The 22,964-nt window shown below is 40.5% G+C and overlaps 2 protein-coding genes across 2 annotated transcripts in view; both read left to right on the plus strand.

Annotated features, from left to right (window-relative positions):
* The window catches only part of il17rd (interleukin 17 receptor D), a 29,526-nt gene extending 23,659 nt beyond the window's left edge, over positions 1–5,867 (plus strand). Inside the window, exons 10-16 of the mRNA XM_018663346.2 lie at positions 21–131; positions 546–730; positions 847–962; positions 1,807–2,058; positions 2,165–2,755; positions 2,880–3,166; positions 3,382–5,867. Of these exons, the coding sequence (XP_018518862.1) occupies positions 21–131; positions 546–730; positions 847–962; positions 1,807–2,058; positions 2,165–2,755; positions 2,880–3,166; positions 3,382–3,506 (1,667 nt within the window). The 3' untranslated portion in view covers positions 3,507–5,867. The remainder of the gene's footprint in view (positions 1–20; positions 132–545; positions 731–846; positions 963–1,806; positions 2,059–2,164; positions 2,756–2,879; positions 3,167–3,381) is intronic.
* A 983-nt stretch (positions 5,868–6,850) lies between these two features.
* arhgef3 (Rho guanine nucleotide exchange factor (GEF) 3) overlaps positions 6,851–22,964 on the plus strand; it is a 30,110-nt gene continuing 13,996 nt past the window's right edge. The window contains 3 exon segments of the mRNA XM_018663343.2: positions 6,851–7,140; positions 15,472–15,533; positions 20,040–20,102. Coding sequence (XP_018518859.1) covers positions 7,119–7,140; positions 15,472–15,533; positions 20,040–20,102 — 147 coding nt within the window. The 5' untranslated portion in view covers positions 6,851–7,118.

A 22,964-nucleotide genomic window follows, 5' to 3' on the forward strand; every position in this document is an offset into this window, starting at 1 on the left:
GTGTGTGTTTCACCCTCCAGTGCACTCCCCCTGGGCGGGGCCTATTCGTGCCATGGCCATCACGGTGCCTCTGGTCATCATGTCCGCCTTCGCCACTCTCTTCACTGTCATGTGTCGTAAGAAACAGCAAGGTGAGAGCACTCGACTTCAGTCGATTAGTCAGCCAACAGAGAATTCATCAGCATCAGTTTTGATAGTTGAATGTAGGCAATAGGTAAATGTTTACTGGCTCCAGACTCGCAAATGTGAAGATTTGTTGCTTTTCTTTGTCATACATGATAGTAAATTGAATATTTTTAGGTTTTAGACTTTGACTAAAACAAGAAATTCTAAGCTGTCACTTTAGACAAAGATAAACCAAACAATGAATCAAGAACATAACCATCAGATTAAGTGATGGTTAAAATAATTCTTTGTCACGCGCCTAATTTAATATACTTCTGACTGAGCTTCCATTGTTTGTGCGTTCAGTGATGCTCCATTATTTGAGATTTGACAGCTGTTAGAATAACCTGTCTGATCCATTTGTCCTCTGTTCTCCTTAGAAAACATCTACAGTCAGCTGGACGAGGAGAGCAGTGAGTCATCCAATCACAGCGCAGCGTTGAACGCAGAACGGCCGTGGCCTCGTCCCAAAGTCTTCATCTGTTACTCCAACAGAGACTGTCCCAAACACACCAGCGTCATCCAGAGCTTCGCCTACTTCCTGCAGGACTTCTGCAACTGTGAGGTGAGACGATGATACATGAACCAACAGATAAGGACCTTTAAATCCAAGTTTGTCGTTTTTGAAGTTTTGAAGTTTTTTGAAGTATTGTTGTAAAGTCCCTGTCCACATCTGTTCAGGTTGTGTTGGACCTGTGGGAACACCTGGAGATGTGCAAAGAGGGTCAGATGTCATGGCTCAGCAGACAGCTGGACGAAGCCAACTTCATCATCACCGTCTGTTCCAAAGGCTTACGGTACTGCTACTCTACTGTCCTCTGTGTTTCTGTCAAAACTTCTGATGATGTTTTCAAAGCTGCCTTTCAGTGACGCTACGAGAGCAGTGACAGTGAACTAAATAAGTAAAGTTGCAAGTGAATTCTTTCAGTTTCAGCAAATGTTGCTTGTCAAATCATACAAAACTCACATCTACCTGTTGGTCTGTATCTTTTACATTCTGTAGACTAAGCATCATTTGAATGTTATAGTAATATAGAATATAAAATTATTATTCACGTCTACTAGTCGAGTGAATTTACTGCTCTGGAGGTTTAGCTTTGTCATGGAGACCAACATGTCTTTTTAGTTGAGTAGAGTTCAGTGGGATCACAGAGTTTCTGTCAGAAGTTAATGTTGAGTTAGAGCAGGAAGTCGAATTACATTGGTTATTCTGTCTGTGAAAAGAAATTAAGGCGAGAGGGCAAAATACCATTCTTACTGCTCCAACCAAAATGCACAGATATGCAAAATAGTATGAAATCAAAGGAATGCAATTTAAGCTGCAGGGGTAATTCTCCACTAGCAAATGAAAATATTCAGCCCATAGTTCTCTGTAGGTTCATCACTACAAGCTTTGTCACATTGTTTTTACTTTATCAAGTCATATTGTGATTATAAAAATATTGATTACAGCCGCTTTAATGAAACCCCAGTAGAAAACATGTTGACAATCCAGTATATTTAAAGAGGCTATTCCAAACCTTATAAACCTAAGACAACCTCTGTCCCTCTTGCCACACACCTTTTTTTTTTTTTTAAATGTACTTAATTCTATTTTATTGTTTCTATTCTGTTCTAACCGGCTCAGTTCTCTGTTTGCAGCTACTATGTGGAGAAGAAGAGTCGCAGAGGGAAGACACCAGTCAGTCGCCGTAGTAACAGCAGTAGCAGCTCTCCCATTGGTGGATCTGGCAGTGACCTGTTTATAGTGAGCGTGGCCATGATCGCTGAAAAGCTGCGGTTGGCGAAGCAGAGCGAGGGCGGCAGGGCTCAGGAGCTGAACCGCTACATGACGGTTTACTTCGACTATTCAACAGAAAACGACATCCCCACCATGTTGAGTCTGGCTCCCAGGTAAATACAGCACTGTGGACAAATTATCAGAAACACCCTCAGATATAACCGCGGAGGGTCTGGAAACTCTGCAGCCTCTTCAGTCTTTTTTTTCCCCTACATTTAGGTTCAAGCTGATGGACCAGCTGCCTCAGCTCTTCAGTCGGCTTCACTCCAGTCAGTCCAGTTTGGCTGACCGCGAGCAGCAGCCTCTCAACGTCTCCAGGAGGAACTACTTCAGAAGCAAGTCTGGACGCTCGCTCTACGTTTCCATCTGCAACATGCACCAGCACATCAGCCAGAACCCCGACTGGTTCGAGAAGCAGCTGGCTCCTGCAGGAGGTTCCTCGTCCTCCTCTGGCTTCTCGTCCAAGCATTCCCCTCTCCCCTCCGTCCCGGCTCCGAGCCCTCCTCCAAAGCTTCCCTGCTCCTCCTCCTCCTCCTCCTCCTCCTCGTCTCAGCCCGAGCAGAGGTGTGACTCCGGCTTGGTGCTGAATGAGGTGGTGGTGAGGACGCCGTCGCTGGAGAGTGGGAGCGGAGTCCCAAGGAGGAACATGCTCCTGCTTGCCCCCGGCTCCAGTGCCAGCCTCAACCTCGGCCCCAGCCACAGTCCCAGTCCTGGTCCCTGTCCCAGTCCTGGTCCCTGTCCTAGTCCTGGTCTCTGTCCCAGTCCAGGCCTGCCGCACTGCTCTCTGTCCATGCTGGGACCCACCTCAAGGTAAAGAGTTACTGTTTTCCTTTGAGCATTAAAGCTTAATACTCACATGTCTGTTTGTATATTGGAAGCAGGAAATATGGGATCACTCGTCAGTCTGACAGATGTTGTTTTTCCTCTCCTTCAGGTCCATTACTGGAATATCTGGACTCTTACCTGAAGAATCTTCCTCCTCCTCTGCCTCCTCCTCCTCCTCTGCTCCCTCCATCCTCCAGGACGGGGTGTGCCCTGTCCCCACTCAGGCAGAAGAAGGACGTCCCTCCCCTCCAGAGGTCCCGCCTCCTCGTGATTCGGGCATCTATGATTCATCTGTTCCTTCCTCAGAGCTTTCCATTCCCCTAATGGAAGGACTGTCACATGACCAGGCTGACTCCTCCTCCCTGGCCGAGAGCGAATCATCTTCCTCAGGGCTGGGTAAGGCTGGCTGTTCAGCTTATACAACAACTTTTTAGAAGGTCACCTGATGTTGTTTTATACTTAAAATATAATTGTATTGCTATTATTGTGTGTTGGTATAATGTTATGAGGCAAAGTCTCATTTCCTCATGTGACTGATGAATAAAGGCAAAACAAATGACTTCCTAATTGAAAATGAACAGGTTGTTCATACCTGGCTGTTTGTCTTTCAGGTGATGAGGAACCACCTGTTGTCACATCGCTGCGCTGCAGCACTGCCACAGTTTGTAAAGCTGAGCTGCACCACCATCATCACCTGGAGCACAGTGATGGACTCGCTCCTGTGGCATCATTGTAGTTAATCAAAAGAGGACCAACCCTGTGATGTCACACAGGGCCAAAAATGTATTGGTCTCGGACCTGAATCCTTTCTCAGAAATGCAGTCATCTGATCATCACGGACACAAAACTGGAACCATTAAAAGGCATTAGAGTGGGTCACCTATGGAAATTACTGAATTCCAGAATGCTGGTCTGTGGTAACTAATGGTAACCATTACATTCTAGAACAGTGATACGTACGATAACTGTGGTGCCCACTGGTTTCTAGAACACCACTCTGTAGTACCTTTAACTGCTGCATCCCTAGTATCTATGGTAACCAGTGAATCTTAGAACACTACTCCTTGGTAACCACTGCATTTCTAGAGCACAGGCACCTGGTAGCTCTGGTAACCATTGCTTCTAGAACACTAGTCCCCAGCCACTATGGTAAGCACTGCATTCTACAACACTGGTTCCTGATAATTACAGTAGCCACAGAGTTCTAGAACAGCAGTCCCTGGTAATTATGGTAACATTCTGCACAGGTATCTATGGTAACCACAGAGTTCTAGAATATTACCCATGACAACTGTGGTAATCACTGGGTTGTAGAACATTCATCCCTGGCATCTATGATAACCACTAGATTCTAGAACAATAGTCTTAAGTAACTATGGTAACCACTGAGTTCTAGAACACTGTTAACTATGATAACTATGGTAACCACTGAGTTCTAGAACACTGTTAACTATGATAACTATGGTAACCACTGTGTGTTAGAACACCAGTCCCTAAGGTTCTTTGTTCACCCCCACTGGTCGCCCTGCCTGGACTTTTAAAGGACTGTGTCTCCAGATGCTGGCAGAGCAAACCTGTTCAAACCAAAGACTGCCTCAGCACTGCGTCGTGATTCATTGATAGACAGCCGACTCATGTATGAGTTGATGTTTGGTACCAAAACATGATGCTAAAACACTGTTTGCTCAGGCACTTTTTGATGCAGAAACACAGGAAAACACGTTACAAATAGGTTCAGATATTTCACGGCAATGGTATCCAACGGGATCAGAGCAGCTTCTGAAGTTCTGATGTCCTCAGAGTTTTTTATTGAAAGCTGCTGAATGTATCAACACATTTAGAATGTTGATAATATTCTCAACATTTTGGACCAAAAGCAAGTAAACACTAAATGCTTTGGGGAAAACCAGATATTCATCAGTGAATTCTCTCCTTTAATGAGTGCCATTTTTTTCATTTAATGTGCCTTTTTACTTTTGGAGGAGCATTTTTCATTAGACAGTGGAATTCCCCTAAAAGAGCTGGTAATAGAACATACTATCAATATTCATATTTTCTGATCGCAAAGTTTTTTCTCTGTCACATGTTTTAACAGCATACCTTATTTTAAAACATAGGTATGTCGTCTAAATATCTTTGTGGAGCAGCAAATAATACAATGACCACTACCTAATCGCAAACCATTAAACTGTCAAAGAATTTTGATAAACTCTTAAAGAACAGACAAAATGTACTAAAACCTGCTAATGTGATGTAACATGGTGGAAGAGTTGTGTGAATTATGTGTTGAATCGAAATTTAGTTTTATGAATTTTATTTTTTCTGCATTTTAATTCACAAATTCAAAATATACAACTCAAACTCATTTGGCTGGTGATGCCACTTCTACACCATAATATATTGAATACTGTTACATTGTTAAGATTGTGGTTACATATTTGAAAGTACTGAATATTAAAGTTGCATTTATAGTTATATATTTCTTAATGCTTTGTAATCATTTTTCTAACATTATTGCAGGTGGCAACAAAGATGAGGGCATTGTAAAACTAAACCACTTTTTAAAAACGTAACAGTGGAAGCCCAGTCCTGCCAGGACAAGAAATAAATACATGAAAAAAATGTAATATTTTCTTCTTAAATCAATATTCAGAGTGAGTAATAATTTTGATTTAAAAAGTCCAAACAATTACTTACTATCTCATAATTACATCTTGGTCATTATTTTTGTGAATTCTCATTTTAATAATTCCTAACTTTTCAGATTTATTTCTCCTGGTGGAAATGGGCGTCTTTACATCTTTACAGTCTTTTTATTTTCTGACACAAATGTTGGTTGCTGCTGAAAGCAGAATGATGACTTCTGTTTCATCTGCAGGTCTGAGTTTATTGGAAGGGAAGATTTGGCATTTCCTACTGTAAATATTATTTGTATTTTTCTTTTTTTCTTGGAAATGTCTGTTCTGTTTCAATTTTTGTATAGTTAGACTGTTATTGTCCTATTTTTTCTACATTTTTTTTAGTAATGTACTGTTTTATAGTACCTTAATGTAGGAAATAAATAAGTCCAGTCTAATAAAACATTAATCTTTTCATCTCTTTGTTCAATGTCTGACTTTTAATTTATGATTATATTAATAAGCACAGTTTTAGAGCAGTTACCTAAACCAAACTACAATGCATATTTTTGAATTTGCAGCAAAGTTACAAAGCTGTAGTGGTTTAAGTACTTGAGTACAAAATGATTTCACAAAGAACTATTCCAGCACAATATCCAAGTATTTATATTGCTTCATGACAGGTTACTATCTCTCATCTGCTTAAAGCTGACAAACAAGTTTTGGTTTCTTACAATAAAACACACACCACACACACACACACACACACACAGTCCTCAATGACATTAAAGCCATCTGACAGCTCTTTAGTGTTTGAGCTGTGAAGCATCAACATTTAAAACAACAGAAGCCTCTAAAACTCACACAGCCAGCCCAGAACGAGCCTGCCTTCAAAATAAAAGCAGAAAGAAATGTGTCTAGCACTGACCTCTAAATCCGTCGTGTTGAAAACTTGCATGGAATCTGATCAGATTTAGGATGTTGTTCTTGGTGGTGTTTTTTTTTTTCTTTAATAGCTCCTGATTTGCATACTAATTTAAATATAGATACTTTGCTTGATGAATGACTACAACTATCTCTTTTTTAGTTTGATAAATTTTCTGTCGAGCAACTATCAACTCTTCAGGTACAGACATGTTAAAGACCCCCTCTCCTCTAACATAGGAGCAAGATGGTGGTGGGTTTTGCATCTTTGTGGTGGTTGTGTATTATTTTGTGCTGGCTTTGTATCATTGTGTGGTGGTTTTGTCTCTCTGTGTAATCATTTAACATCTTTTTATAGTCATTTTCCATATCTTTGTGGTGTATTGTGCAACATTTCATGTCTGTTTGTGGTAGTTTGGTTCACTTTCCAGCAAAAAAATATTAACCATCAGCCTTGTTAACCATGGGTCTTATTTTGAAGGTACTACCGGAAAAGACACATGTCATTCTTGCTGGGACTTGACCGTTTGATGAGAGGTGAATCACAGCGACTCACAGTTGGTCGTTGAGCTGAATCTTCGGACTGAAGTGTGATTTTTACTTCGCTGATTAAGAGGAGGAGTTTGTTTTGTCCTCTCCGGACCTGAGACCTGCAGCAGGACACCGCTCGGTCCAGAGTTTCAGTGTGTGTGTGTGTGTGTGTGTGTTGTGTTTTGTTTTGTTTTGTTTTGTTTTTTTGGAAACCCGCTGGTTGTGGGTCTGTGTCGGGGTCGTTGGGAGGAGCTGCAGTCCGATGCAGGCAGGTGATGGATGTCAGCGGGGTTCAAGGTGAGAAGCTGCTGCCTGAGACTGGAAAACACGGATTTCCTGAAGGGTTTTTGGTAAAGAAAAAGACATAAATGCAGTAGATGGGCGTTTGTTCTTGTGAGAGTGAGAGAGGAGGAATGTGAGGAGACAGTCAGGGAGTTAACTCCTCCACCGCCAGTCTGTCTGTCTGTCTGTCTGTCTGTAAACATTATAAAACTCTGTGCAGGAGTTCAACTCTGCTCTCTATGCATGATCTGACCGAGAGACCCTGAAACATACAGTCTGCTAGAGAGAGAGAGAAGAGGAAGAGAGAAAGAAAAGGGGTTTTATTGCAGCTCAGTGAGTCACAAGTTTGCCTGAGAGTGACTTATAGTCTGCAAACACACACACACACACACACACACACACACACACACACACACACAGTCCTCTGTAAACAGTCTGTCAGTATAGCAGCTCAGTGTGGAATGATGTTTATTTGTTGTTTAGCTGGACGTCTACTCACACTACTGTATCTGGCAGCAATGGAAGAAATACTCAGATACTACAAAAGCATGCAAAGTATTATCAGGTAAAATTAAAGAGTTAATGTGCAGGGAGGGAAGAAGTACTCAGATCCTTTACTTAAGTTAAAATACAAGTTCAGCAATGTACAGATACTCCATTATAAGTAGAAGAGCTGCATGAAAAATCCTACCCAAGTAAAAGTACATAAGTATTAGCTGTACAAAGTAGTGAAAGTATGAAAGTAAAAGCACTGGTTTGGTTCCTCTTACTGATACATAAAGACCTCAGCCAAGAAGGTTTTGTATTTACCCGTGTCTGTTTGTTTATTTGGCAGCATGATTACACAAAAAGTACCAAACTCATCTGCACCACACTTAGTGGAGGGATGAGGCATGAGACAGGGAAGAACCCAGTACTGAAGTCTGGTGTATGTTGTTTGACATTGGCCTTGGTGGAGGCCTGAGCTCATGTGCCTGTGCCTGTCTTGTTATCCAGTCTGAGACAGACTTCTGTTTATGACCTCATTCGATTATTAATACTGAAGCATCAGTGTGTGAGAGCAGTGTGTTACTGTTGGAGCTGCTGGAGGTGGCGCCAGTTTGAATGACTTTATATACAGTTTCATTATTTACAGAGGAAAACAGATAAATGTGAGGGGTCGTCAGATGATTAAACAAAGATCTGATTCACTAATCAGTGTTCAGTTGTCCTTTAATCTTTGATTTTTAATGAGATACAAGGTCATGTGAACATTTATTGCAATTAAACCATGTGAGAGGTTTAGAGGGAGCCGTTATCAACTCTTCAGCCTCTTTTACAGCCTTTTCAAGGCGGGAATGTTGCGCCTTTATTCTGCCTCGTCCTGTTGGTGTTGTTCCACCTTTAAGCCGGTAGCAGAGATAGTCACAGAGCCAAACTGACGTCTGTGTAAAAGGGAGAGTCGGCACAGCGGGACAGACGCCAGCGATGTTGTGTCTCACCTCTGATTCTGAAACACCGGCATGCACAGTGGTGGCATTATTCCAGTTTAGAGGCTATAGACGTCTGAAATGTGACCCAGACTACACACCCTGCTTTTTGCAAGACGTCCAAAAGCAAAAGGTTGGAAACAGCTGGTTTAATCTTTGTATGCTGTATTTTAAAAGCTTTAAAATCTTCATCTTAAAAGTAACTAAAGCTGTCAAATAAATGTAGTGGAGTGGAAGTATTAAGTGGCATAAAATGGAAATACTCAAGTACATATACCTCCAAATTGTACTGAAGCAAAGCACTTTAGTAAATACACTTTTACTTTCTACTGTTGTCAACGTGTAACCAGCATTTTACAGCTGTAGCTGCAGGTGGAGCGCGTTTTCCATTTTCCATTTTTGTAAGAGGTCACAATCTGGTTTTATTGATAACATTGCATCATATTTCATAATCTTGTTTTTTTTAGATTTTTTTCTGAAAATTGATTTGTAACTATATCTGTCAAACAAATGTAGAAAAAACTAAACTAGAAAGCTAAAAGAGGTTGTGAAGTTCTACCAGAGACACTTTCACATTTAAAGTCGTGTGTATCAGTAAAGAAAATAAATTCCCATGTTATATAATAAAAGCTGACATGGTGTGATGGAGTCAGTGCTGATTGTCGGAGGAATGTGGTTCTGCTGCTGTCGAGGGACAATGAAGATGTTGTCCAGGTGATGTTTGTTTTGCTGCTTTGTTCCGTCACTAATCATCACGTTTCTGTCGGCAGTATGCTGCTCTGCTGGTTCCACCAGGTGGCTGTACATGCGTGTGTGTGATTAGCAGTTTGGATGTGGTCAAATGTCGGCTACAGTTCAGAGTATTACAGTTTTTTTAAACAAGAAACTTGTTGAAAACAGTTGTGTTTTATACTTTTGCACTCATATATAAGAACATAAAATAACACATAACAATGTGACAGGAAAGGTCGAATCTCTCTCATCAACTCAACCTAAAGGATTACTCCAATGTTTTTGAACCTGGTGGGTTTTGGGTGTAAAAGATTAAAAGGAATCAGTGCAGTATTGAGTACAAACATGGTGCCCAGCCACTGTGAACAGCTGCTGCAGTTTAACTCAAAACATCACTATGTTTCGCTACCAGACTCCATTGACAAAAACAGTCATTTCACTGAGCAGAACACAAATGAAGTGACATTATAAACAACTGATTATTTGTTTAGTCTATAAAATGCACAGAAATAGTGGGGAAAAGCCTTTTGTAATTAAAAGTGGTTTCTTCTGTCCAACAAAAGATATTCAGTTTACTTTCACATATTAGAAAGAAAAGCAACAGAGACGCTGAAGATAGATGTATGATATAGCACAAATATATTATATAAATAGAAATAAATATTTGACTTTTTGAGCTCAATTAAAAACTGAAATGATTCAAAAAGGACTAATCGATTACCCGACCAGTGATAAATGTTTCATTTATTTTAGATGATGAAATGAGAGACAAAAAATGGAAACAGTTCAGTTTGGTGGAGCAGGTTCTGGTATGAGTTGAGGTTTGTTGATCTGACCTGAAATGAGTCAGAAACTCGTTTAGTTTCAGCTCGTCCTCTGACAAACAGAGCAGGGTTTCCTCTGCTGTTTCCTGAACCATGTCCTCACTTCATATCAGCTTTTTCCTCAGTGGGAAATGATATCATCCCACCTGCCTAGAAGATAAGACGGTGTTTACACGAGGCCTCTCTCAGAGTCACAGTCACATCTGTCCAGCAGTTAATTAGATTTATTTGGTTCATGTTTTACAGTGAATCTGAATCAGATTTCTCATAATCGCAAATTATTAAGTTTGAAAGTTCATTATTAACAACTGAATGAGCAGTTCACAAAACAGTCTCCACCCAAGGTCCACTTACTCTCTCTGTTCTGGAGTCACACATTTTCCACACACATCTTCCATTTTTTGACCATGTTAATGATAACGCTGATGTTATTCTACTGATTTTTCTTAATATCAACAAATCTTAGGAGTGTATTATCTCACCTCAAGACTCACTGACCTCCCTGCGCTTTAATTCACGTTTGATGCCCGTGAGAATTTATAGCAGCAGGATGGTGTATGTGTTTTAACTACAGTGTGTGTTCGTGGTGATGAAGGAACATGTCACAACAGTGGCCCTGTTCACACCTGGCACTAACATGCGTCTTGAGTGATCTGATTCGCAGGTGGACAGCTCTAAGTACAGGTGTGAATGAGATTCAATCACATGGCCACATTCTTTCAGCAGTGTGTATATGTCCCAGGGACCACTGACTCAAATGATGTCCAGTGTAGATAAATGATATATGATGGTATGATGAGTGCAACATGTTGAGCCATCTGTCTTGCCTGGAACACAGCAAGGAATAGACCCAGTCTGTATTGTTTTGATTCCTTGTTTGATTTTTGGCAAATAGGCACAGAATACATTGCTGCCTCCTGCAAGTTAAAAACAACACATTTTGTCTTTGCAAACAGAAATGATGTATGTGTTGAATATGAGCAGAGAAGAGAGGTCTGATCACAAGTGGTCACTGAAGACACATGGAGACACCTGAGACACCTGAGACACGTGTTCATGCCAGGTGTGAGCTGAGCCAGTCTGACTCATTGGTGTGTTTTTAATAGTTTTGTATGACAATGGAGCTTTATGGCACAGAGGAAGAAGACACATCAGGCTTTGGAGACACAATCAAAACTATCAGCAGCACATAAAGAGAATGAGAGTTTGTGAAACGAGAGCTTCTCAGTGGCTTTCTGAACACAGACCTCCTGCTTACATCTGAAAACTGAATGTTTACTGATAAAGAGAGAGATTAAAAACAGATGGGGGGTAAGAGATTCAACAGGAGAAAAGAGAAAGAAAGACAAAGAGAATGGAAAGCGAGGGCCTGCAGCAAGCACACCTCAGATCTGGATTAAATGTGTGTGTGTGTGTGTGTGTGTGTGTGTGTGTGTGTACATTACACACGTTTAAATATGTGTGTTTGTGTTTAAGTGTGTGACTCATTCATTCCTGGGAGTTGCGGTGCTTTTTCCAATAGAACAAATCTTCCCACCCTGGACACACACACACACACACACTGACACACACTGACACACACACTGACACACACACCCACACACACACACACACACACACTGACACACACACTGACACACACACCCACACACACACACACACACAGGGAGAACAGACTACAAAGCTTTGGTCAGACTGAAGTGTTTGTAAGTTTCAGGTTTGTTGATGACGTCTTGTTAGAATCTGTAAGAACCGACTCAGAGACTGAACCCATCACAGAACACTGTTGTGTGTCTAACAGTTGTGTCCTATAAAGTCGTCTCAAATTATCCAACAATGTGGAACAAAAAGCAGTGACCACTGAACAAACACCGTCCACCATCCTGCACTGTGTTTAACCAGAGTTAACAGTCCTAAGTTGTCCTCTTACTGCTCGGCTCTGTTTTCCTGCCGGAGCAAGTTCAGTGGTAACGCAAACGCAGATGTTTTGCAATTTTCCTCGGGCATTTGGGCCCCGTTTGGTTGTTTCCTGGCTCCACCCAAAACCCCACTTCAATTAAGGTGGGAGAAGGTTTTTTCATGCTTATTACATGTACAGTTTTGCAAGTTTGGGCACCCCTGAGAAAATAACATAATTTGTTGATTTTTGAAGTGAAAAGAAAACAAGCCTTTCTTCAGTGTTAATGCACTTTTTATTTCATGAACTTAAGAAGTCAGTCTTTAAGCAGATATCACAGCCTGAAAATGTTTTGTTTTGTAGAAGCTTTTTGCAGAGTCTTTCTGTTCTTGAATTTTCGCAGATCACTTCAACTTGTGAGATATTTTTAGATCGTCTTACACATGACAGGGGACTGTGAGACTCCAAGTTTCAACTTGTGTTTGTTGAAGTGGTTCGTGTTGCATTTTGAGGTCTGGTTTAGATCATTGTCCTGTTGTAGAGACCGGCCTCTTCTCAGTTTCAGTTTCTTGACATTTGCATCCAGAGTTAGTTGATATTTAGTGGAATTCATTCTTTCCTTTTATCCATGCAACTGCCTGCAACACAATCTTAAATACAGGAGGGTTACTAAGTACTGACCTTTTGCACATGCTGTGGTAAAAAGTAACAGTGCATCAGCATTAGAAGGCTGTATTTACTTCTTTTCACTTCAAAAATAAGCAAAATATGTTGAGATACAGGTGTTTATGTAAGAGTGAATTTGGTTTTGTGAGTGTCCACCTGCTCAGACTCTTATTGCAAATGCAAAGTCATTTTCATGGCTTTAGTTGGAGGAGGTGTACACTCACAGACCACTAAAATCTCAGTTTAGATTTGTCATCCCCTGCAAATGAAACATGTATTTCATATCTGTGCATGTGTTGAATTTTCCTCATTCTGTCAAAAAATTACTGATATTCATTTGGTGTTTCCATTTCCTAAAGGATATATATTGAGTTCACACCTGCTTTGGGTGATATAAACATAATGTTGCCATGGAGTCATGATCAGTGTCCCAAACCCACAGAATGTATCACATCTACTTGGGATTTTAACATGCAGTGTGCTCAAGAAGCAAAATTTAATCACAACAGTCAGTAGTCAGACTAAAAATACTTTTTTTTTGTCCGCTATCGATGTACACTATTCTCACACAATGCAATACCCAAAGGAAGTGGAGGAGCTGCTCACAGCTGCAAAAAATTATGGTGGATGACAGTGAAACAACTTGAACTCACAGGGAAACAGAAATAATTATTAAATCCTTCTAAAAAACGATTTGATGTCTATTTGTGAAGTTTACTGGCACTTCGCAAAGTTTCAGTTTGATTACGATGTATCTGGGCCCATATCATCTCTTAAGTATGTTCTTTTTTCATTTTAACTGCAAAAGTAGTATACGTAGACAGTAGTGTGGAGAGGGTGTATTTTTTAGTGCAAATCACGTCAAATCAGTGTTGTAGTCGAGTCACTAAATCCAGAGTCCGAGTTAGCACTAACTGTTACTGATGATCTACATGTAAATTGCCCTTGCATGCAGTTGCATCAGTGGCATGCAATTGAATATTGTTACTGTATTAATACAGCTGTCAGTATCTCATGTTAAATTATTATGGTCTGTTGCAAAAAACTCACAAAAAAAGTCTGAGTACTCGTCTCAAACTTCTGCATCCAAATGCAATCAATGCTCAAGTCCAAGTCCTGAAAATCTGATTTGTAGTCCTGAGTACTTCAACACTGCATCAAATAAAACTGTTATTGTTTGTTGTTCATTTTAGTTCTCACAATGAAATGAATAAGAACCTCTTTGTGCAACCTTTTCTCTGCTGTACAGTTAAAGAAGTGACTCTAAGATAAGATTAATCATTTTACTACTTTGTATCTATTAATATTTCATATCAGACCTCTGCAGCTGAAGTCTGCTATTGGCTGATCTTGACACCAGTAGTCTGTGTCAGTTTGAGGTTCTGCTGGACATCAGATCATCAGTCTGATTTTCATGTGTAGGTTGTTGTGACTGGAACTAGTGAAGGAGTTCAGCTGGGTTTTCTGCCTTAGTTTTCAGCTGGTTGATGCTGTGATGGGAGGTGATGTCACCTTCTGGGTGGTTCCTGCGATGGTTGAATCATCGTTGCGAACAATGAGTCACTGAGCTGAGAAACAAAAAAACAACAACAACAACAAAAAAAAAAACAGCTTCATTGATAAAAAGAAAAAGCAGAAGGAACAAAACTGTGTTCAGAACAACTTTCGCTGTGAGAAACGATCAGAGAGAGTCAGGTTATGTTACCATGCAGCTTTTAGGGAAGAAGTGGCGTTAGACATTGAACCCTGTAGAGGCTTCTTCTCTGCAGGAGTATTAACAGATAATCTTACTTCATACAAGACCTAGTGATATTCTGATTGTCTGTGTGTAAGTGGACTTGTGGAAGAAACAAGAGATTACAGCTGTACACCCATCACTTTTTAAAATGATCTATCTCGACTTCTCTGCATGTTTGTAACTAGTTTTCGATGTATTCCTAATCGCAGGCAGATGATGGACAGATGTTACAGCAACTCAGTATTCACCTGTGTTTATTTATTTATTTGTCGGCCAGATTACACAAAAGTACTCAGCTGATTTACACCAAACTTGGTGGAGGGATGAGCCAGGAAAGAACCCATTAAAATTTGGTGCAGATTCATAAACTAATGTCTGGATCTTAATGCAGAAAACAAACATATCCATGGTGTTCAGACTGATCTAAGAGATTGTACAGTTTGGTGCAGAAAAGACTTATACAGATGTGTAGGATTGTTTGGCCTCGGCAGACGTATGCACTGTACAGAGTGCCATCCTAGTTGGTTGTTGTGGCAGTAAATGTACTGTACTGTGTAGTTCTTCATGACTCTGGCTGTATGTTTGCTGTGAATTTCCCACATTTAAAATTACACTGCATTCATGTTTTAGCAAAAATTGGTAGTTAGCTATTGCTCATTCCATAATAATGGTGCTATAATAAAAATAGAAATGTTGTGTAAACCTGTATTATTTATGCACTAACCCTACTTAAAATAATTTGTAGTTTCCTTTATAGATGCCTGATATTTTCTAAGGGTTAACCCCTGGGAATCACTGCCTGGGTTTACTTGTAATGACTGACAGAATCCATCAGGGGGAGCTATGATAAAACTCAAACCTGAGCCTCAATACCCTCAATAAACACCAAACTGGGAAAATGGGCTTTTAGCCCAGAGTCAGGCCTCACAGGCTGTGTATAACTCCTACCTCCTCCTCTTATTTGAAAGAAAAAGTAAAGGTTGATGAATTTATCTTATTTTCTTCCTTCCTTCTCATCAGGTCGCAGCTGCAGAAAACGTCCTCCCTCTCTCTTCTCTCCTGATGGCTGGTCCCTCAGAGGGGTAAGAATGTAAACTGATTCATACGTTATTCACTGTGTTATGACAACTCTGCACTTTATTTGGATGTAATGCACAACAGCGTGACTCCATTTTAGATAATAAAGGATGAGATGGAGGCGAACAACCTCACGCCTCAACACCTCAGAGCGTATTAGCTGTAATATCATATAGCAGAAAAAAAGGAAGAGCAGATTTTCAAATGTGTCTCATTTGTTTTGCTCACATTTACCTGAAAAGTGGATAAGCAATAAGTAATACGTGAATTTCCCAAGGTAACTACTCCTTTAACAAACCAGAAATGAGCATTTTGCTGCGTGATCCCAATCTGATCCAGCACCTGTGGCACCTGCCTATTATTGTGTAGGTTCCCTTCATGCTGCCAAAACAGCCCTGACCTGTCAGGGCATGGAAACAGGACCTCTGGGGGTGTCCTGTGGTGTCTATCACCGGGACATTGGCAGCAGATCCTTTGGGTGCTGTGGGTTGTAGGATGGGACCTCCACCATCTGGCTTGTTCCGGTACATCCCACAGATGCTGGATCAGATTGGGATCTGGGGAGTTTGGAGGCCAGGTCAACACCTTGGGCTCTTTGTCGTGTTCCTGGAGACATTTCTGAGCAGTTTTTGTGGTGTGGTGGGAGCATTGTTCTGCTGGGGGAGGCCCCTGGCATTGGGGAGTGTCAGTGGTGGACTGACCAACTAAAACAGTAGCAAATACTTGTCTCTTCTGATTTTTATAAACCAGAGTTTACATTCTCTCTGTGCCAATGTCTCTACACCGGTGTCTCGGTGTCTCCTGTAGCTCCTAATTATAGACGCCTGTTTCCCCCAACGACCGTCACTTCCTGTTTGTCCAGTGGGAACTGAGTAGTCACAATCTCACACACACACACACACATACACATTGTGAAGGGTTCCTGTTCCTGAGGGTCTGTAGATTCACTCAGACTGTGACCTTATGAGGTGGAGGAGGAGGAGAAGGGAGAGAAGAAGGTATAGAAAAAACAGGAGGAGAAGGGAGAAAAGAGGAGAGCTTCTAAAAGTCTGACTGAGGAGGAGAAGAAGGAGCAACACTTGGAGGAGACAAACTGGAGGAGGAAGAGAAAGGAAAAAGGAGAACAGCAATGTGACTGTGAAGGAGGTGATTCAAAGGAGGAGAGAGAAATTGGGCAAACGAAAGGAGGGGAAAAGAGGAGAAGTGATTGCAGATGTTGACTTGCATGTGAGGAAAGAAAAGAGAGCTAATGTGACTTTGGGGTAAAAGCAGGGCGACCTGGAGGAAGAGGAGCAGCAGATGTGTGCAGAGAGAGTTGATTAACACTTGAAGTGTGTTTGAGAAGCAGATCCGGTCCTGATGATGGGCTGCTGTCTGTTTGTTTACTATCGGGTGAGTTTTAAGTCTGTGTGTGGTTTCCAGTGCGTCCCAGAATTTCTTTTAACAATAATGAAAATCTGAATCAGGATCTCTGAAGGTTTACTAAGACATTACAGGCCGATCACATGGATAACACAAACCCTGCAGGACCATCGTCTTCTCGTCCTATGATCATACATTGTGTTCGAGTCAGACCTCAGTCTCAGGTGCACAAAGATCCAATGAAACATTTAGCTTCTGAGTGCACCTCCACTCCTAACAACTCTAACACTCTAACATGCCTCACTAGCACTTCTTTACCTGATCTGCTCACACTTTGCTTCATTTATTAACAGATATAGTCCTTATTCAAAGGTCTCCTACTGCACTGAAGCTTCAGTGTTGTCCCTCACTTGTAAGTCCCTTTGGATAGAAGTGTCTGTCAAATGTAAATGTGAATGTATCCTTGCACTTTATTTCTTGTGGATGTTCTCACATGGCTGCTCTTCATAGACATGAACTTACTTCATATATATATATTGTGCAGACAAGTGCACAATGCAGTAGTTATGTACATACTTCATAGAAGTACTCAGTACAGTACTCATGTGCCATAATGTGCATTGAAGGCATTACTGGCCGTTGTAGTTGTTCTTCCTGTCTGTACTAGCTACAAAAACATTCCTTCTTAAATCATTCATTTTTTGATTTGAGAAAAAAACATTTTTTTCTGAAGTAAATATGAAGCTTCAGCAGCCTGAGTTAGTCAAGTGAGGTGAGGAAATTCTAAAGTTACAGTATTTTTAGTAGTAAATTCCTTCTTTGTTTTACTGTCCTTCTGCTGTGAGGGACAAGAAGGGAATTTCATGCTAAAACTAGAATGGCACTCAGTGAAGCTCATACCTCTGGCATGGTAAAAATGCTCCATCTCCCAATGTCAAGGAAAGTGATAAAATATTCCTGGATCCACACCTAAATGTAATGGCTTTTTCCCTGGCCCATGCCCCGACCCTCCAACAAGTTTGTTGCAAACCGGTTCAGAACTTTTTGTGTAATCCTGCTGAGAAATACACAAATAAACAAACCTTCTTGCCGGGATTAATAACAGACTTCCAGCTTGATTGGTCTAAAGCACAGCCTGATTCAGCCTGATTTTAGCCCAGAATTTGTCAACCCAACTTTTTTAAGATCGTTTGTCTTTGACGTGCAGGTTGTGGAGGTTACAAGGTCTGATTCAAAACACAAACAGTCAACAATCTGGTTATAGACCATTGGATGTTAATGGATTTCTTCCAAGTGAAAACTAGAAGAAGAAACTGAGAAGCCTGTTTTAATATGATTGGAGTATATTATTGTTATAAGGTATGTTGTGATTTACCGAGGTCAGACCTTATATGGACAGGAAGAGAACATGTCTCCCCCTCCTCCTCTTTGGTTTCCATAGCGACAGGGACTTAAAGGTAAAGTCTGCCAGGTTATATAACGTCCGGACAACAACAAAGTCTCAACACAATACTGAACAAACAGCAGACTTCCTGCTATTGTTACGCTCCGCTACACTGATCGCAATATCCTCCTCTCCTCCTCCTCTCCTCCTCCTCCTCCTCCTACTCTCCTCTTTTCTTCTCTCCCCCTCTCCTCTACTGTCTCTTCCATCCTCCTCTCCTCCCCCATCTCTTTGAACCTCCTCTTTTCCTCCTTTGCTCTTTTCCTCTCCTAATGTCCCTTCGTCCCCTTCTTCCCATCACCTCCCCCTCTTCTGTCTTCTTCTTCTCCCCTTGTCTGCTCTCCTCCTCCTCACTCTCCTCCCTCCTTCTTTCCTCCCCTCATCTCTTTGATCCTCTCCTTTCTGGCTTAATTCCTTCTCTCTCCATACTTCTTTTCCCTCACTTTTTTCCTCTCTCCTCTCCTCCTCTCTTCCACTCATGCGCTCCTTTTGTCTTCTGTCCTCTAATCTCTCCTTATCTCACTTGACCTCTCCTCCTCTCTCCCCCTCCTCTTCTCCTATTTCCTTCCCGCTCTCTTCCTTCCTTCTTTCCTTCCCTCATCTCCTTGACCCTCCTTTCTTCCTCTCTCTTTCCTTCCTATCATTTTCTCCTTCTTTTCTTGTCTTCTTTCTTCTGCTCATCTTGTCCCCCTCTCCTCCTCCTCTTCTCTCCTCTCCTGCGCTCCTCTCCTTTCTTATCCTTTCTTCTCCTCTCCTCTCCTCTTCTCTCCTCTCCTGTCCTTTCTTCTCTTTTCTTCTCCTTTCTTCTCCTCTCCTCTCCTCTCCTCCTCCTCTCACAGATGTTTGTCCTCACTGACCTGCTTCATCAGGTGTTTGTACGATTACTTCCTGTTGTTGTTGTCACGGCAGAGAGAGTTACAGGAACTGTGTTTTGTTAATTCTCATATAGCTGCACCTGCGCAACTTCCCGCCAGATAAACTGTGGTTACCATGGTTACCACAGAGATTACCTGGCCCATACAAAGTCAGTAGTGAATGAATGACCACTTGTTTCTTCTTGTAACCCACATGTCCATTGGTTGTGATCAGTTCAACCAAGAAACTTTTTTCCCTTGTTTAATTTGAATATTTCTGGAGCAATAAAATTTATTTTACACAGGAAAACAAGCTTAGAGAACAAGATTAGAGAAAAGAAATATGTCTGCTCAGCCAAAATGTTATATTCTCTGTTGCCAAAATGCTGGCAACCACTGTCCTGAAGATACTAGAAGAGACAGAGAACGCTGAAAAACCACTTTGTATTAGTGTGATGAGACAATACATTTCAGACATTATGTAAGTTGAGTATTGTCTCTACTGTCTCTATTTTCCTTCTTCCTTTCATCCTTTCCTCCTTTCCATCCATTCCTTCTTCACTTGAAATGAACTATGAAAATCTCCAAAACTGGAGATATGAGATTTTTTTAATCAGAAGGGAAAACAGTACTGGAATATCTCTTATTGCTAATACTTCGTTACTTTACTTTGTTTGTGAATATGATTGGATATTGAGTGAAGCATTTTGTGGTATTGGTTGGACTAAAATGGGAGTTTAAGTCAATTTACACATTATATTTATGAAATGTATAAATATATATAATTATACATATGCTGTAACACCTGTCCTACCTGTAACATAATGTTTGGTTTGTTTTGTGTGTTGCAGAAGAAGAGGAAGCAGGCCAGCAGAGATGCAGACTCCCTCAGTCTCTGCAGTCTGGACATCAACGTAAGTTCAGCTCCTCTAAACTAACTTCTCTGTTGTGTTTCAGTGTGTGATGATGTTTGACTGAAAAGGTGTTGAAATGTCTCAAAAAGGCTTTAATGATGTTGAGAGCTGTTGACTTTTACTTTGGAGTAACTTCACTGCTGCAGTTCTGTGTATGTTCTGTGTATCCTGATGGTCAACTGCTGCTCAGGAAGTAATGTTCCTCCGCTGGGCCCTTGACCAGAGGCATGTAAAATGCCCCCCATCCCTCCAAAGGAGCAAGATACTCTGAAAGAGACACAAACAACTACAAACAATGCAGCAGTGGTTGTTTTTCTCATCATTTTGAGTCCCTCTGTAGTTGTTTTGTGTCTCTTTGTGGTCATTTTGCATTTTCTTTTTTGGTCATTTTGTGCTTTCTTGAAAATATCATAGTTCAGAGTCACAGTTCAGAGGCAAATATTCTACCTTTTATTCCACTATATTCATTTTATCATTTCAGTGAATTTTATTCAACTAATTAAAATTACATTTGAGCTATCTTATTATCAGATCATCAATCATCTGTAAAGCACTTTGAGTTGCATTAACATGTACGAAAGGTGCAATACAAGTTACTGTTGATCAATTTGATTGATTAAATAGGATAAGGCGATGGGCTGATAAGGAAGTTAATGCAACAGAACTGTAAATATTTGTAGACCAGGCAGTAATTGTAGTTTATGAACTGATTTTGGTTTTGTACTTAGGTATTTATAATCAGTATGATGATAATAGTGATGAATTCTGAAATGTAGGACAAGTATAAAGCAGTGTGATTGTACTTTGTTTAGCTCTGACTGTGGATCTGACATGTGGACTCAGGGGGCCTCGGTCCTCGTGTTGGACCCCCTCCTCCTGTATATGTCTGTATTTTTAGCCTTCTGCCAGCAGCCCGTTCCTTCCCGGGCGTTTCCCTCCCTGCTCAGTCTAACACAGGATGTCCACCCTGTTCGATACACTCCACTGTGACAAACAGATCCAAACACACCATCAGTCTTATACTGTTGCAAACCAGTGCTGGCAGATAATGAACCAGGAATAAATTATACTCTATTGTTTCTCTACTGTGGCTCAGTGAGTCACATACAGTCACATTGTGCTCTTACTGAAAATGGAGGATGTGGAGACCACTTTATCTGATTTAAGGGTCAAAGGTTGCAACAGGGGTTCATATTTTCTATGAAAATATTCACTTCTGGAGCAACTCTGTCTCTGTCTGAAGTGGAGACGAATAAAATCAGTTCAAAGGTTAATTTATCTATAATAAATTCATATTATGAACTCATCATTTCCAAGTAGTGTCCAGTGCTGAAATGTAACGAAATACAGGTACTGAAGTACAGAAGTACAGTTTTGAATAGTTTAATTTCATGCTTAATACTCTAGAGTTAACCCTAAGCCTATCTCTAACCCTCTCTAATAATTTCAGAGGGAAATATTGTTCTTTTTACTCCATTACATTATTTGGCAACAACAATTACTTACAAAGTTATAATCAGCAAAACATATATATAACGTATTGTTAAATGAAGCTACCCCACAGTGCAGAAATGAAAATTAAGTGTAACTTTATCAGCTGCAACAGGAAAGTGTTGTAAAGTGTTTTTACTTTTACTGCTCTTCTACCAGTGCCAATACATTTAACATGTAAAATATTAAACCATATAAATTACAGTATTAAAATAATGACCAGTGCTCATTCACATAGAAAGTCTCAGCCACCAAGTCCGCCTGTTTCCATTCAAGCAGCAGAACATCGTTCAGTTAGTGCTGAGTGACATACATTTTTGGCAGGTTTAATTGCATTTTAAAAACCTGTATTTACATGCTAATTTTGGTGTAAAGAGTGTATTTGAGACCAGTGAACCAAAGAATTACCTAATCAGATATGTGACAGTTTAACTCACAGCTTAAAAAAAGAGTTTAGTGCCATGAAACATACATTACTAAAATTCAGAGGTAATATCTCTAAAGTAAAGGCTGCAGCTAACAGTTATTTTCATTATTGATTAATCTGCTGATTAGTTTTTTGATTGAATGACTAATTCATTTTCTCCACAAGTCATAGGCAACATCAGTTCAAAAACTCCAAAATATTCAATTTAAAAAAATATAAAACATCGAAAAGCTCCAAACCTGCACACCAGAGAAGCTAGAGAATGTTTGGCTGATTGATTATTAACTAATTGATCAGTTGACTAATTGTTGCCTGCTCTACATGTAAAACCAAAAGGAGGTTTACTGTCATTTAGAGATGTAACTTATTCAGTGTGGAGCTTTCTGTTTGGACACCAGGCTGGTTATTGACTTTTTCACTGGTTAATTAAAATCTGCTGAGCCCCTCAGGGTCACATGGTTGATTAACAGTTATTGATTTGGTTTCATGAACAAAGTGCAACAATCAAACAAGTGTGTGGCCTTCAGAATAAAAGCAGGCAGATTTATTTTCTTAGATAGTTTGAACGCAATGTGATCTGTCTTTTTATGGAGGTCATTTGTTTTTGGTTGGGTTTCTTATTTTTCAGGATTTTTTTCTGAGCTTTCTTGGCTACCATAGATTTAACATCAAAACTGTCAACCAAGTCCAGCGTTGTATGTTGCATATAATAGTCAATATGAGTGGAGTGTCTTTTCTTTGTCTGTAACCTTAAGGTTTGTTACCAGTTTTTGGAAATTTAAGTATTTGGCAATATATGTGTCATGTTCTTAAATGTCTGTCATCACCAGTATGAAGGAGGGAAAACCCTTCCGTCCATATTTTATTATACCTCAACGTACAGTGTGTACAATGTGTCACTGTTCAGATGAAATGAGGCAGGTCTCTCCATCTCTAGGCGTCCA

This window comes from Lates calcarifer, linkage group LG12 (genome assembly GCF_001640805.2).
Source record: "Lates calcarifer isolate ASB-BC8 linkage group LG12, TLL_Latcal_v3, whole genome shotgun sequence".
NCBI classification, from domain to species: domain Eukaryota; kingdom Metazoa; phylum Chordata; class Actinopteri; family Centropomidae; genus Lates; species Lates calcarifer.